At 43.9% G+C, this 13,845-nt stretch overlaps 1 protein-coding gene across 7 annotated transcripts in view; it reads right to left on the bottom strand.

Annotated features, from left to right (window-relative positions):
• The window catches only part of KIAA0930 (KIAA0930 ortholog), a 134,097-nt gene extending 120,622 nt beyond the window's left edge, over positions 1-13,475 (bottom strand). Inside the window, exon 1 of one of the 7 annotated variants that reach the window (XR_006287835.1) lies at positions 12,806-13,439. Coding sequence is in view for 4 of the 7 variants with exons in the window: in XM_007061743.4 (XP_007061805.1) it covers positions 12,806-12,950 (145 nt within the window). In the remaining 3 variants the exon portion in view is untranslated. Of the gene's footprint in view, positions 1-12,805 lie in introns of all 7 variants that reach the window. The other 6 variants (XM_007061743.4, XM_043537756.1, XM_043537752.1 and 3 more) reach the window with 6 other exon arrangements.
• Positions 13,476-13,845: the final 370 nt, after the last annotated feature.

Below are 13,845 nucleotides of genomic sequence, written 5' to 3'. Positions count from 1 at the left end.
TAGGCACCAAGCTGATACATCCTGAAGGATGGCACTTTGTAACTTGCCCTCGCTCTCTCCTTGCCACTCCCATCTTTCCAACCCTTCAGCAAAAATAAAATAGAAGTTGGACTTATAGGGGCACCTTGTGTTGAGAGGTGAATTCAAATATTGATTGGTGTGCTGAAGTATTTTATGTTCCTCTAGTTGCCACTGGTCTGCTGCTTGTGGCCATTCCTCCCCTTCTGCCCATCTTATCTATCTCAGGTACTTGCATGACCTCTATTACCAGAGTATCTGAGCACCTCACAATCCTTACTGTTTCAGAGTAACAGCCGTGTTAGTCTGTATTCGTAAAAAGAAAAGGAGTACTTGTGGCACCTTAGAGACTAACCAGTTTATTTGAGCATGAGCTTTCGTGAGCTACAGCTCACTTCATCGGATGCGATGAAGTGAGCTGTAGCTCACGAAAGCTCATGCTCAAATAAACTGGTTAGTCTCTAAGGTGCCACAAGTACTCCTTTTCTTATGAAGTGAGCTGTAGCTCACGAAAGCTCATGCTCAAATAAACTGGTTAGTCTCTAAGGTGCCACAAGTACTCCTTTTCTTATGAAGTGAGCTGTAGCTCACGAAAGCTCATGCTCAAATAAACTGGTTAGTCTCTAAGGTGCCACAAGTACTCCTTTTCTTTTTACGAATCCTTACTGTATTTATCCTCACAACATCCCTGTGAAGTAGGGCAGGGTTCAGAGAAAGGCTAAGGGCTTGCCCAAGTTCACACAGCAAATCTGTAATAGAACAAGGACTTGAACGCAGGTCTCCCAAGTTCTCGGCTAGTGCTGTAACCACTAGACCAACTTTCCTCTCTGTAGGTATAACTGTCTTCACAGGACTCTCACCAATATATTCCTCCCTACTCCCTCTGAGCTGCTACCAGTGCATATCAACCAAACACTGGACAAAAGAACAGACATAATGACAAACTAACAGAGGGAAAAAACACCAATCCCACTATGGGCCCCAGATTTATAGACTGTACCTCACTCAGACAGAACCTCTTCTGCACTTTTGCATGAAAACTCTTCCAAGTTTTGCCAATAATCATCTTATTGAATTGAAATGGTGTCCCAGTCCAACCTCACAGCAAAGGTAGTTGCCTCATATACAGGGGGTGCATATACAGTGTCCTGACAGAGATACAGGTCTGCTCAGCATCAGTGTTGTGCCTAATTCCCCCAGCACCATCTGGAACAAACCGGATCAGAAGGACTTTTGTTCCATCTCCTGTTAAATCTCATGCACAAGGTTGGCCTAAATCAATACCGAAGATCTGGACAACCCCAAACAGATCCATATTCTCAGACTGGGTCCATCTATATGGATAATCTACAAGTGCTGCTTTTAAAAAGAAACAAATAATAACAATTAAAAAAAAATAGATAGGTCAACAAGGATCAAAAAATTCACTTCACCATAGTTTGTTTGTTTTTTATTGGGTGGGGTGAGGGGGGGGAGGTTTATTATTATTCCTGATGTGGTGCCCCAGCCACCACCTCCTACATTGGCCTAGTGCCTGTGACACTCAAGACTGTTAGGGTAGTTATGATACAATCTCCCACTAAGAGTTCAATGGACAAGGAACACTAAATATGGACTATTCCATCACAATTTCAGGGCACATTACAGTACTCTGACTAGTTTTCTTTAAATTAAAGCAACATACATAGTGCTAATGAAAGAATAATTCCCCAATAGGAGTTACACCTTTTGTCAAAGGGACAAAAATATGCTTTTTATGTTCTTATTTAGGATTTCTAAAATTCAACAAATTCAGAACTCTGATTGTCAATATCCGAAATCAACCCAGCATTTGTCTTCCAATAACAAGTAAAAAAAGCTAAATAGCAACAATTCAGATCCTGGGACATTTCAGAGGCATCCGAAGTGCATCCCATGGAGATCTAAAATAATTTGCCCACATCTTTAATACAGAACTGCAGCCCACGTGGAAACTATAAATTTCAGTATGGACCCCAGCCAGTCAGACCAAGAAAGAGCACTGCAAATGGGACCTGTGGTCTCTGTATTAAAGATGCCTGTAGTCAGTTCCATTGTATGCAAATAAGATGTGGCCCTCTGGTATTTCAAAGTGGTGCTCTGGTGGCACAATGTTTGGGCACTCTTGTTCTAAGAGAAAGGGTCACTCCATACAGGCCATCATTAATTAGAATGAATTTTCTCACAAAAACAACCCCTGAAACAGTCCTATGGCAAATGTAAGAGCTGGACTCTGATTATATATGACTCTCCTTGTTTACACAGAGCTTTAGCTATAAGTTGCATTGTGATGAGTTTGCTGTTTCATAAGACTCACCTTGGTCAGAAGAGATTCACGCAGGCAATAGCTAACCATGAGTGACCCTTCTGAGACAATAAACCTATAGTCCCTAAACAGATTACTTAATTACACTGCACACCCTTCATTATGCAACAGAGAACGGAGAATTTTATGGAAAATAAAAACAATTCCCCAAAGCCCTTTAAGATGCACTTGACTGGATCTGTTCATTGAAAAGAATGATGTTACTTCTACATACAATTATCCTCCATATCCATTTGAACAGGGGGGAAAACACCAACTCACCACTGATCGTAAGAATTCTTAGGGCACTTCAGAACAAAGAATACTTACAGGATGGTTGGTGGGGCGGGGGGAAGAAGGAGTCTCTATCCTGGAAAGCAGTGAATCTGGAAAAAGATTTGGAGGTCATGGTGGATAATCAGCTGAACACGAGTTCCCAGTGCGACACCATGGCTAAAAGGGCCAATATGATCCTTGGATGCATAAACAAGGGAATCTCAAGTACAAGAAAAGGAGTTTATTTTTTCTGTATTTGGCACTGGTGCAACTGCTGCTGGAATACTGCATCCACAATTCAAAAAGGATGTAGATAAACTGGAGAGGGTTCAGAGAAGAGCAACAAGAATGATTAAAGGATTAGAAAACATGCCTTACAGTGATAGCCTCAAGAAGCTCGCTCTATTTAGCGTAACAAAGAGAATGTTAAGGGGTGGCTTGATTACAGTCTCTAAGTGCCTATATGGGGAACAATTATTTAATAATAGGCTCTTCAGTCTACCAGAGAAAGGTGTAACTGTATCACAATCCAGTGGTTAGAAGCTGAAGCTAGACAAATGCAGGCTGGAAATGAAGTATACACTTTAACAGTGAGCATAATTAACTATTGGAACAATTTACCAACATTTGTGGTGGATTATCCGTCAGACAATTTTTAAATCAAAATTGGATGTTTTTCTAAAGGATCCGTTCGAGGAATTATTTTGGAGAAGTTCTCTGGCCTGTGTTATATGGGAGGTCAGACAAGATGATCACAAAGGTGCCCTCTGGCCTTGGACTCTATGCCTCTAGAAGAGCTGTCACCACATCTGTTCTTTGGGGTAGATGAAAAGGAGGTTGCAATAGGTAGGGATGTGTCAAAACTTTGAAAATCAGTTGATGTTAAGAAGCCTGGCACACAGAAGATCTATGGTGATGAATATTATGCAGAGTCTGACTTAAAAGTGATGCGTTTGAATCCAACTCAGGTCAGTAGTAAGTGAGAATAAAGACACTATTATCTGAAACCTGTTTGGTTATCGTGACATAAGTCAGTGGTCTGAGTCCAGCTCCTAGTTCATGTGTTTACATCACAAAAACTACCACCATGGATTGCACTTGTTTCTGGTAGGGTCAGCAGAGAGGCACCATTTTGAGTGGACATGGAAAATGAACTACCCTCTCACTATTGGAGACAGTCCTTCCAAATCAAGGCTGATGCATGTAAGCAATGTAGGATTCTACTCTGGCCCATGTTATGCATGTTCTTTGGACAAAATGAAAATCTGTCTCCAGAGCTGTCAATCTGCCATTGTTCATGAGCGGGTCCCATGTTAATCCCATCTAGATTTCCAGGACAAGGCTCTGATGATGCCAAAACACTAAAGTACAAGAAAGTCTGGACTGATCTATACCTACTCCAAGGATTATTGGAGAATTAGCTAAAGGCACAAGAAGACATAAGCCATCATGTTCAATGAACAGTTCCAGAAGGAAGAGTGCCTGAGGTTGAGGCTACTATACAGCACCAAAACCAGTGCCATTCCCAATCCAGTATATAGTGCTTATATCACTAAGTAAAGGGTGAAAGACTACAAAGTCCAACCTGATTAACCTACCTGCTGAGGGCACTGGACAACGATGGTGTCACACCCTCTCCAACTCCTCTCTGAATTTGGGCCACTCTATTATATTAGAAAGCTTTCTGCAGTGTTTTTGTATGAATGCTGAGAAACAAAACTACTCATCACATCGTGTTTTGTGACAGACACAATTAGCCATAGCTAGGAAGATAGGAGTGCAAACAGTATTTCTGGGGTATGTATCAAGTGCAGTACAGCTACAAGCACCAATAGCTGTCTCCTCATTCTATTCGTGCACTGCAGGCATGTCCCCATTAAAGGGGACAATTTCTTTTTCTTACTAAAGTGGAGGTTAAGCAGCAGTAACATATTTCTGTCTTTTTGCAAAGTGACACATTCACCTGAAAGATATATATTTTTAAAAACCTCCTTGAGTTTGTTTCCCCAGATTTATGTAAACCCCTCAAGCAATTCAGATTCCATTACCTTCACTTCATCTTCAATTGATTTTTGAAAGGGAGGGAGAGAGTATTATACTTTTCAGACATTCAACTCCTGCATAACATTACAACAACAGGCCAAGAGACACTCACTTAAACCTACAAAACCAGAATTTTAAAACCATGTTCTTAAAAAGGGCTCCCTTAGAATTTCCTTACTTCTGTTATTCAGACCTTTGATTTTAAGAATTTAAAAACAGAACTTATTTTTCACCATGGATGCATTTGTATTTCACTCACTTTAGGCAATGAAACTAGATTAATTTCACTTGTTTTAGTCTGCCCAGTATCAACTTGACATCTCTACAGAGTAAAGTCTACCATATCCGGGATAGCGCCCTGACTGTGTGTTATAGCATTGGTCCCATCTACCCAGGAAAGACAAACTGTTCTGTGGAATCACGTTATAGTTCAGCTAAAACCTAAGCAAACTGCACCTTCCTGCAGGAATGAAGCTTGCTACACTTCACTAGAAGTGTGTGAATAACTGATTTTTCAGTTCGCTAGCAATTCTGAAAATATTTTTTTTTCTTTCTACTGGTTTCAGGTTGACCTGAAACCAACATTTTTCTGAATTTTGGGGAAATTGAAAAGTTAGAAAAATATGTTTCTGGTTGAATGTTTCATTCTGATGTGGGGTGCTTTTAAACTTTTTAAAATAAAAGCAAAGGAAATGAAGGGCTAGATTCACAAAACTGAGGTGGTGATGGCAGCAGTGCCCCCTTATACACAGTGGCCCAGTGGTTAGGGACTCACCTGCAATGTGGGAGACCCAGGAGATCTGTGTTCAAGGCCCTGCTCCAGAGGCAGGATTCAAACCTGGGGCTCCTCACATCTCAGGTGAGTGTTCCAGCTACTGGGCTAGGAGAGGGAAGCGGGGGGGGGGGGTGGCATGCATCACCACCATTGCCATCATTTTCTGAATGGTGCTAAGCCCCCTTGTGAATCTAGCCTGAAAAAATCAAAATGTTTCATTTTGGAAATGTCAGAATGGTTAACTGTGACATTTCTGCAAAAAAATTTAACTGAAACAATTCACAAAACCCACACAACTTCTCAAAATGTTTCAGTCGACGCTCATTTGTGAAGAAAGTTTTGCAAGAAAAATTTTACCCAGGTCTACATTTTGCTCCCTCCAGGTGTCCACTGCAGGAAAGCAGGGTCATTTCCCAATGGGGCATCAGAGGATTTTAAACTGATTCATAGAGATCCTCCCCCTTGTTTTTCCCTTTGATATCACAATGACTGTACTTAAGAGTTTTCTGAGCTGTTGACCTGACTTTCCCTGTCACTTATACCAGGGATGCCCAACCTATGGCCCACCCGAGCATTTTATAAGGCCCGCAGCCTGCTTCAGCACAATATACTAACTGACAATTCATTAGCATTTTGTTGTCATGTTTACATGATTTTAGTTTACACAAATGTGTAAACAGACAATACTGTACATAGAAACAACCTATCTAAATACATACGAAACCAGCTGAACTATAAATCAGTACAGGTGACTTTAAATCTTATTAAAATATGTAGAATCTGTTTGGCCTACCCAAGGCTGTGCGTAGGTTTATGTGGCCCTCCTGGGTAAAGTCTGGCCACCACTGACTTACAGAATCATAACTGGAACAACAGTCATTAATAACTTTGCTTTATTACAACCCAATTTCTTCAATATAGCCTACGTGCAAGACTTCAATTAATGTACCTATGTGAAAAGTTTCACCTGTCTATATTTATTCCACTGCAGCTGAAGCTAGAAAAGTGAGGGGAATTAACCACAGTAAACATTTACCACAGGTTGTGATAGATTCTCCATTACAGACCAATTTAAATTCAGATTGGATGTTTTGCTACAAGAGGTGTTCTAGTTCAAATCGGAATTACTTCAGTGACATTCTGTGGTCTGTGCTATACAGAAGGTCAGATTAGATGATCACAGTGATCCCTTCTGGCCTTACTACTGCTTCATCATTCACGACAAAGGAAAGGATGACATGTGCTGAATTTCTTAAAGGACTCAATTTTTAATTGATGTTAATTGCTTTATGAGTTAACAGACTGCCTTGTAAATTATGAGAAAATTCATTCTGCATTCAGAGTATGGGCTCCAAATTCAGTGAAGATAAATTTAGGGAAGAGGATGATATGATGAGATTGCCTACAATGGCATGTGGCCCATTTGTGACTGCTAGTAGCAAGTATCTCCAGTGGGACAATAGATGAGGAGGGCTCTGAGTTACTACAGCAAATTCTTTCCCAGATGTCTTGATGGTGGGTTTTTCCCACATGCTCAAGGTTTAACTGATTGCCCTATTTGGGGTCAGGAAGGTATTCTCCCCCAGGTCAGATTGTCAGAGACCCCGGGGTGGGGGGGGAGGAGGGGGAAAGAAGGCAGTTGCCTTCCTCTGCAGCATGGGGCACAGGTCACCTGCTAGTCTGAACTAAAATAAATGGTGGATTCTCAAATCTTGATTTAAAAGACTACAAGTTACAGAGAACTTCAGTAACTTAGCCAGAGGTTATGGGTCTTACAGGAACGGCTGGATCAGGTGCCTTGGTCTGCAAGGTGAAGGAGGTCTGACTACATAATCAAGATGGTCCCTTCTGGCCTTAAAGTCTATGAGTCTATATTGTATTTTTAATCCATTACAAAGAGATTGAATCCCTGCTTTAGCAAAATGGAATTCATCCTTAATTACAAAATAGTGGCCAGCACCCAGGGGGAGGGGATAGCTCAGTGGTTTGAGCATTGGCCTGCTAACCCAGGGTTGTGAGTTCAATCCTTGAGGGGGCTGTTAAGTTGATCTGGGGCAAAAAATGGGGATTGGCCCTGCTTTGAGCAGGGGGTTGGACTAGATGATCTCCTGAGGTCCCTTCCGATTCTGTGATTACCTGATCATCTATGAGATTTATACTAAAGAGTCCTTCACCATGATATCTAGGTGCCAAAAACCACTGAAAGACTCCCACAGAGGAGTGTGCATAAGATACACTGGGCAAGATTTAAAAAAAAAAAGAAAAAAAGTGTCTTAAAAAGTTAAACTCCTAGATTCATAGTTCCGCTCCTAAATAAGACCCTCATTTTCAAAATGACTGAGCACCCAACAGCTTCCACTGAAGTCATGCATAAGCAACTGGATGCTCAGCATTTTTGAAAACTGCACCACTTACTTATTTAGTGCCTCACTATAAATGTAGGAGCCTAATTTTAGGCACCCATTTTTTAAGTCTTCTTGGCCCTTGTTCTTTACCATCCCTTTGGTTCAGCAGCTTTTACTGGGGATTTGTATATACATGTATATTCATTCACCCCCTCTGGGAAAAGGGATTGGCCAAATTTTTGAGGACAGTAAATTGACAGGTTCCAATACATGCTCGTCACCTGTAAAATTTAATTTAGATTACATTTATTTTTTTGACAGCCTTGTCGTTGAGTTCTAATAGTGCAGGACAGCATCCTAAAAAAAACTCCAGAAGCCTCTATTACTGTTTTGGGCACTTTTTAGTTTTTTTAAAGAAAAAAAGAAAGAAAAGAAACCACAAAATCCAACTGCTCAAGAGATAGATAAAAACAATAACAAAAAGGACAAGCTCTTATTATTGGTCCAAGACCATGTCTGTCAAGTTCCAACCTGAAGCTAATTTTTATGACCGTGTTATAAACTCCCTGAAAAATATTGGTTTGCAATGGAAAGCGTGACAGGCCCATAACTAAATGGAATTTTAAATGAACTGCCATAAAAAGGTTATTTACCTCCAAGGAGCTTGGTCCTGGAGTTGTACCCTGGATTACTGTTCTCCATAACGCAGCAGCCAGATATAATCACCTTCCTGAGAGCCCAGGAGGTTTTTTATAGCACTCTTACAGGAAGGATTATAAGAGGCAGTAAAGGGTGGGTCGTGCTACGTTATGCTGGAAGGGAACCTGCATGAAAGGCTGGATCCTGCATTGGCAATGGTGGGCGAAGAATTAGGCTCTGGCTTCGCACAGGGCCAGATTTCCAATTAGACACAGTAGGCACGTGCCTTGGGGTGCCAGTGTTCTAGGGGCACCTAAAAGTTAAAAAGTTAATACATACAGCTCCCCTGCGGATGGCTGGGCTCCTGGCATGGGTTGGTGGCCACCCAGCATGTGGGGCTGGGGTGGGGTGAGCGTCCGAGTCAGCCCGCCTGGGGGCGCTGTGAGCCATGGCCAGGTGGGGCGGCTGCTGAAGGTGCTGGGAGTGTCCCAGACTCTTCCCAATCTCGGCCGCCCTGCTGCCTCCACCCCGTGCCGGAGAGGAAGAGGTAGGACATGGCCGGCACCCCATTCACTTGCATGGACAGAGCCAGAGCACGGCTGCTGCGCCAGGCTGTGGGAAGGATGGAAGACACCTGGGGACCGTTTAGTTCCCCCCCCCCCAGCTTTGCCAGGGGTGGGTGGGCTGCACCCCAGCTCGGGCTAAGAGCACTGTATGTAGCAGAGGGTCTCGTGCCTTCCTGGAGAGCCTGTGTTTATATTTCTTTTTGTTTCATGTTTTACAGAAAACACAAAGGTCAGCTGTAGGCAGGGGGGTTTTGAAGATGCTGTGCCTGGGGCACATAAGGTGTAAATCCGGCCCTGGCTCTGCACAGTGTCTAAGAGTCACTCCATCTCCAGCCTTCATGCCAAGGCACCAATTCTCATCTGTCTAGGATCTTATACAGCACCTATCAGAGTGACAGCCGAGTGCCTCTTGTTCTAAATATCCATGCTCTATTCGTTCTCTCAAAAACTGAGGCTTGTTCCTTGCTGTCCTTTCCTCTCCTATCTAACCTCCTTCCAAAACACAGCTTCAAGACTATCTTTAAAATCACATCTCCTTGGCTTCTCCACCTTAAATTCAGAGTTCTCACTTTTCCCAGCACTATATAATTCCATCCGTTCCCAATACAGGATTGCCAATTTCAAGAGATCAAAAATCATCAGACGGACACACACCCCCGCCCCAAAATCAGGAGACTGACACAAAAAAACATGACATTAAAAAAAAAATTATATTGTGTTTTTTAGGTCAGTCTCCTGATTTCTGATCCCCCCCTGCCCATCCCCAGGATGTGTGCATGTGACAATCAGTGTTGCCTACTGTCCAACATGTACTGGATAAGGCGATTTTGGCCCCTGCTACAGGAGCTTTCACCCCCACATCTACCCATCTCCTGCCCAACAACTAATCCTGTCTCCTAGCCCGCCATCAGTTCTGTCCCCACACAACCCTTCCTCAATTCAGTCCCTCCATCATCACCACCCCAACAACCCCCTGCTGCCCTCAGTTCACCCTCCCAGCACTCACCCCATCTGCTCAGAACCCACCAGCAATAGAGCCCCCCACCCTATCAGCCCCCACCTCCTCACTTCAGCCCCCTGGCCATAGTTCAGCCCTTCCAAACTCACCTCTGCTTCTCTTAGGGTTCTTCACCCTTCCCAGGGTGCAGTGGGGTCCCCTCTCCCACTCCCCAGGCTGGCAGGGAGCAGCCACCCAGAGCCTGCAAAGGGGCTCCCACTGTGAGCCCCCAGCCGTGGGGACAGAGGAGGCTGACAGCATTTTCTGATTATAAAACATTTAGCTAAAAAATTCCCAACGAGTGCTATTCATACAATCAGCCCAAGCTCACGCAATGGGACTTCTCTCAAGACAGTGCTGTGGAATCATAGTGTTGAGATTCATACTATTACAGAGCAAATGTTTCAATCTCCCTCCCACCAACTAAAAAACAACATTTTGGCTACAACTTTAAAAAAAAAAAAAATTCAACATTTTCATTACTATAAGTCCCCATTTTCAACAAACTTAACTATCAGGCCCAAAGTTAATTTGCAGTATCTCTAACTTTATACTACTAATAATAAATAAATAGGCCAAATAAAAACTGCAAACCACCAAATGCTGATCAGTAATTGTCCATTATTTCTCTTACAGTAGCACCTGGAGGCTACAGTCAGGGATTGGGGCCCCATTATGTTAGATGCTGTACAAACATGTAGTAATGATTATTATCCTATTTATTTGTGGCTGCACCCACTATGTATGAAGCACATACAATAAGGGATGATCCCTGCCCCACGGAGATCACAGCATAAGGGCAGATGCATGCACAGGTAATACAAAGGTCAGGGAAGAAGAACACAAAAGGGATTTTCTATGCAAGTCAAGGAGATTCACTATAAGTAGCACAATAGAAGTATTTAAGAAGGACTTAAAAATGGAGAGTGCTGGGGCCTTGTATGTGTGCTGAGGAAGGTGAACCACACATCTAGGCCACCTGGAAATAAAAGAAGGCTGTGAATGTTTCAGAGACCTACAATCTAGAGCACTGATCCTGCAGTGAGCTCTGTACTTGTACATGGGTCAACCACATGGAGCTCATAAGAGGATTGGGGCCAAGGTACAAATACCATTTCAAGCTATGTTTAAAATAAGGGTGAAATAGTTTTTCATATCAGGAACAGCTGTTATTCAACAGATGTTTTTTCTTTTAGTCTTAGTACCCATAATACTGTATGGTCATAGCTTCTATCCATTAACCTACACAGATTTAAATGACTTCATAATATGAGAGACTTAGGTTAAGGAAGAATTTCACTGCATTCAGGTTTGTAGGTTACTCAGATTTCAACCCTGGACTCTTATTTCACAGCACGCCCATTTCCCCAGTAACTGGATTAATCAATATTTATTTCCTCTCAAGTAACATGAGCTCTTTTCAATATTTACTTCTTAGTCAATACTAAGTAGCTAAAAATAGGGAAGAAAATCTTTTGATTAAAAAAAGTCATTGTGCTCTTACTAGACCCTGGCAAGCAGCATGAAATCACTTACTCCGAAAAGGGAGGTGTCTGATTCATAAGGGAAAAAAAGCTACATAAAAGGGATCAATCATTTGACAGCCATGTGATGTCAAGAATTGGGGGGAAAAAAAAAAGTGTATATCTGGTATGTGTTCCAAGATCCAGGGAAAAAAATATTTATTTTATTTTTAAAAAATGAGTTTATCCATATTGTGCCTTCTGACCATTTTCCTCCAAGGGCGTTTCAGACAATAGAGTGAACTGATCTCTTTAGTTCTTGCCTACTTAGACTAAAATTAGGTCCATTTCTGGAACAGTACGATAGCCCTAGAGCACACAACAGGTTCCCAGTAGCAATTATGGCTAGCAGTATATTACAAAGCAACAGACTTTGATGTAGTCTACAGGCTTTTTATGACAGAGAGAGGGGAAAAAAAAAGCTCCTGCTCCCACTGCAGTCTGGAAAGCAATGGCACACAGCTAGCTTTGCTCATCTTAAAGCTTCCATTCTTCCAAGAGATAAGAAGATAAATGCTGTTTCTCTCTTACAGACGGCAGTGGATTGTTTCTACAGGATGTGATTATTTCATCACTTAACCAATGCATATACAAAAGCAGATATCCATTTCTTCTGATAACAGGGACTTTCGGTTTCCATTAACCACCACCCAGTGATAGAAAAAAAAAAAAAAAGGAGGGGACTGGAGGTAGGGGAGTTTGTGTGGTATACTAAGCCTATGGAAATCACACACTACACAACATACAGTAGTTCAAACCTGTTACCTTATTGTATCACAAGGAATTTCTCAATATTGGGCCACAGTAGTAAGCTACCAGAAACACTCCCCGCCAAATCAGCCTCTTTGTACCTCTAGGAAATGCTCCACCGACCAACAGACCCACTGCTAACCGGGACCTACAAATATCCCCATGCTAGAGGAACAGAAGCGAGCTCTGTCCTTTCTAACCTGCCCGAGCCATTAGCAGGAGTCCTGGCTATTACGGTTAGGGGAGAGCTTCGCATGCCGGACGAGCAACGTGATCTCTTTGGGAGAGACCCAGCCCGGGGCGGGGAGCGGGGGGGCCAAACAGCCCCTTGCATTCCCCGAGCCTCGCGTGTCCGCCCGCCCCGCAGCCGGAGCTCGCTCCGGGGCGGGCTGGCTGCAGGAGGCGCCAGGCAAAGGGCTAACTTTATTCCCTCCCGCGCGGCTGGCGCTGCGGACCGGGGCTCCCCCCCCACTCCCTTCCCCGGCTCGCTCTGCAGGCGAAGATACGAGGAGGCAGCAGCCACCCCCGGGGCCCCACCCTGGGGACTCACCCAGCCCGCTGATCTCCTGGCGGATGTTAATGCGGTTCCTTTCCTCCACTATCGCCCGCAGCATCTGCTGGAGCGATCGGTCCAGCTCTCCGTTCTCCTCCTCTTGTCTCTGCCCAGCCCGGCCGAAACTCTTGAGAGATGCCATGCTAGGGCCACCGCAAATGATTTCATCTCAGTCTGCCTCCGAGCTCAGACTGCAGGACTGCCCCCTCCCCGCCCCACCGCACACAACACACGAGCGCCTAGGCAGATCGTGGGGGCGGCAAGAGACTTGCGGGGAGAAGGGGGCCGGATGCTTTTTGGTTTAGGAGACGAGAACGTTTTAAGAAAATAATAATAATCCCGATCCTGCCGTTGGCGGTGCTGCTGGTGGGGGAGGGCTATTCCCTTTGTAATGCCAAAGCTCCTTGGAAAGTTTCCGAGTCCTTCTCATCCACCCGCTGGAAATACTGGGGTTAACCCCGCTTCTTTCTGCAACCCGGCTGCAGATCGATTGCAATTTGCTCCAATTTACCTAGGAGGCACTTCCGCCTCCCATAGCCGAAGAGCTGGGGCTGCTTGCCTATGACACTTCCTGAAACAAGGAGCCAGCAGAGGCGATTTAAAGAGGCATCAGGCAATTCCCCACCAATGACCGCAAGGAGTTGGTGTGTGACAAGGAGAAAGGGGGCGGGGAGGGCTGCAGGGTGGAGTTTGTTTGAAGTCATCATGACAAGCCGAAATCCCTCCCCTCACTCTCTGTCTCTCTGCTTGTGCAATTAACCCTATGCGTGCATGTAGCTTTAGAAGTAAAGGCGCTGGCCGAGGTAGTAGAGGCACCCCTTTGACTGCCTCTTGGCCATTAATCCATTCCCTTCCGGACTTGTTCTAACATTTCCAAAGCCAGGGCAGCTTCAAACAGTTATTTTAAAGCAAACTGCCATAGTTTTCTCTGCTTCTCTGTCCTGTCTGTTCAATTAGGCCCTGTCTACAGTTGGAAAAATCCATGACAAGGGCTGTCAACAAGGGGCCAGCTAAACCTGGTGTTTACCTGCAAGCTT

This window comes from Chelonia mydas, chromosome 1, assembly GCF_015237465.2.
Source record: "Chelonia mydas isolate rCheMyd1 chromosome 1, rCheMyd1.pri.v2, whole genome shotgun sequence".
Lineage (NCBI taxonomy): Eukaryota > Metazoa > Chordata > Testudines > Cheloniidae > Chelonia > Chelonia mydas.
Note: the sequence above shows the minus strand (reverse complement) of the source record. Positions and strands in the feature narration are given on the sequence as shown.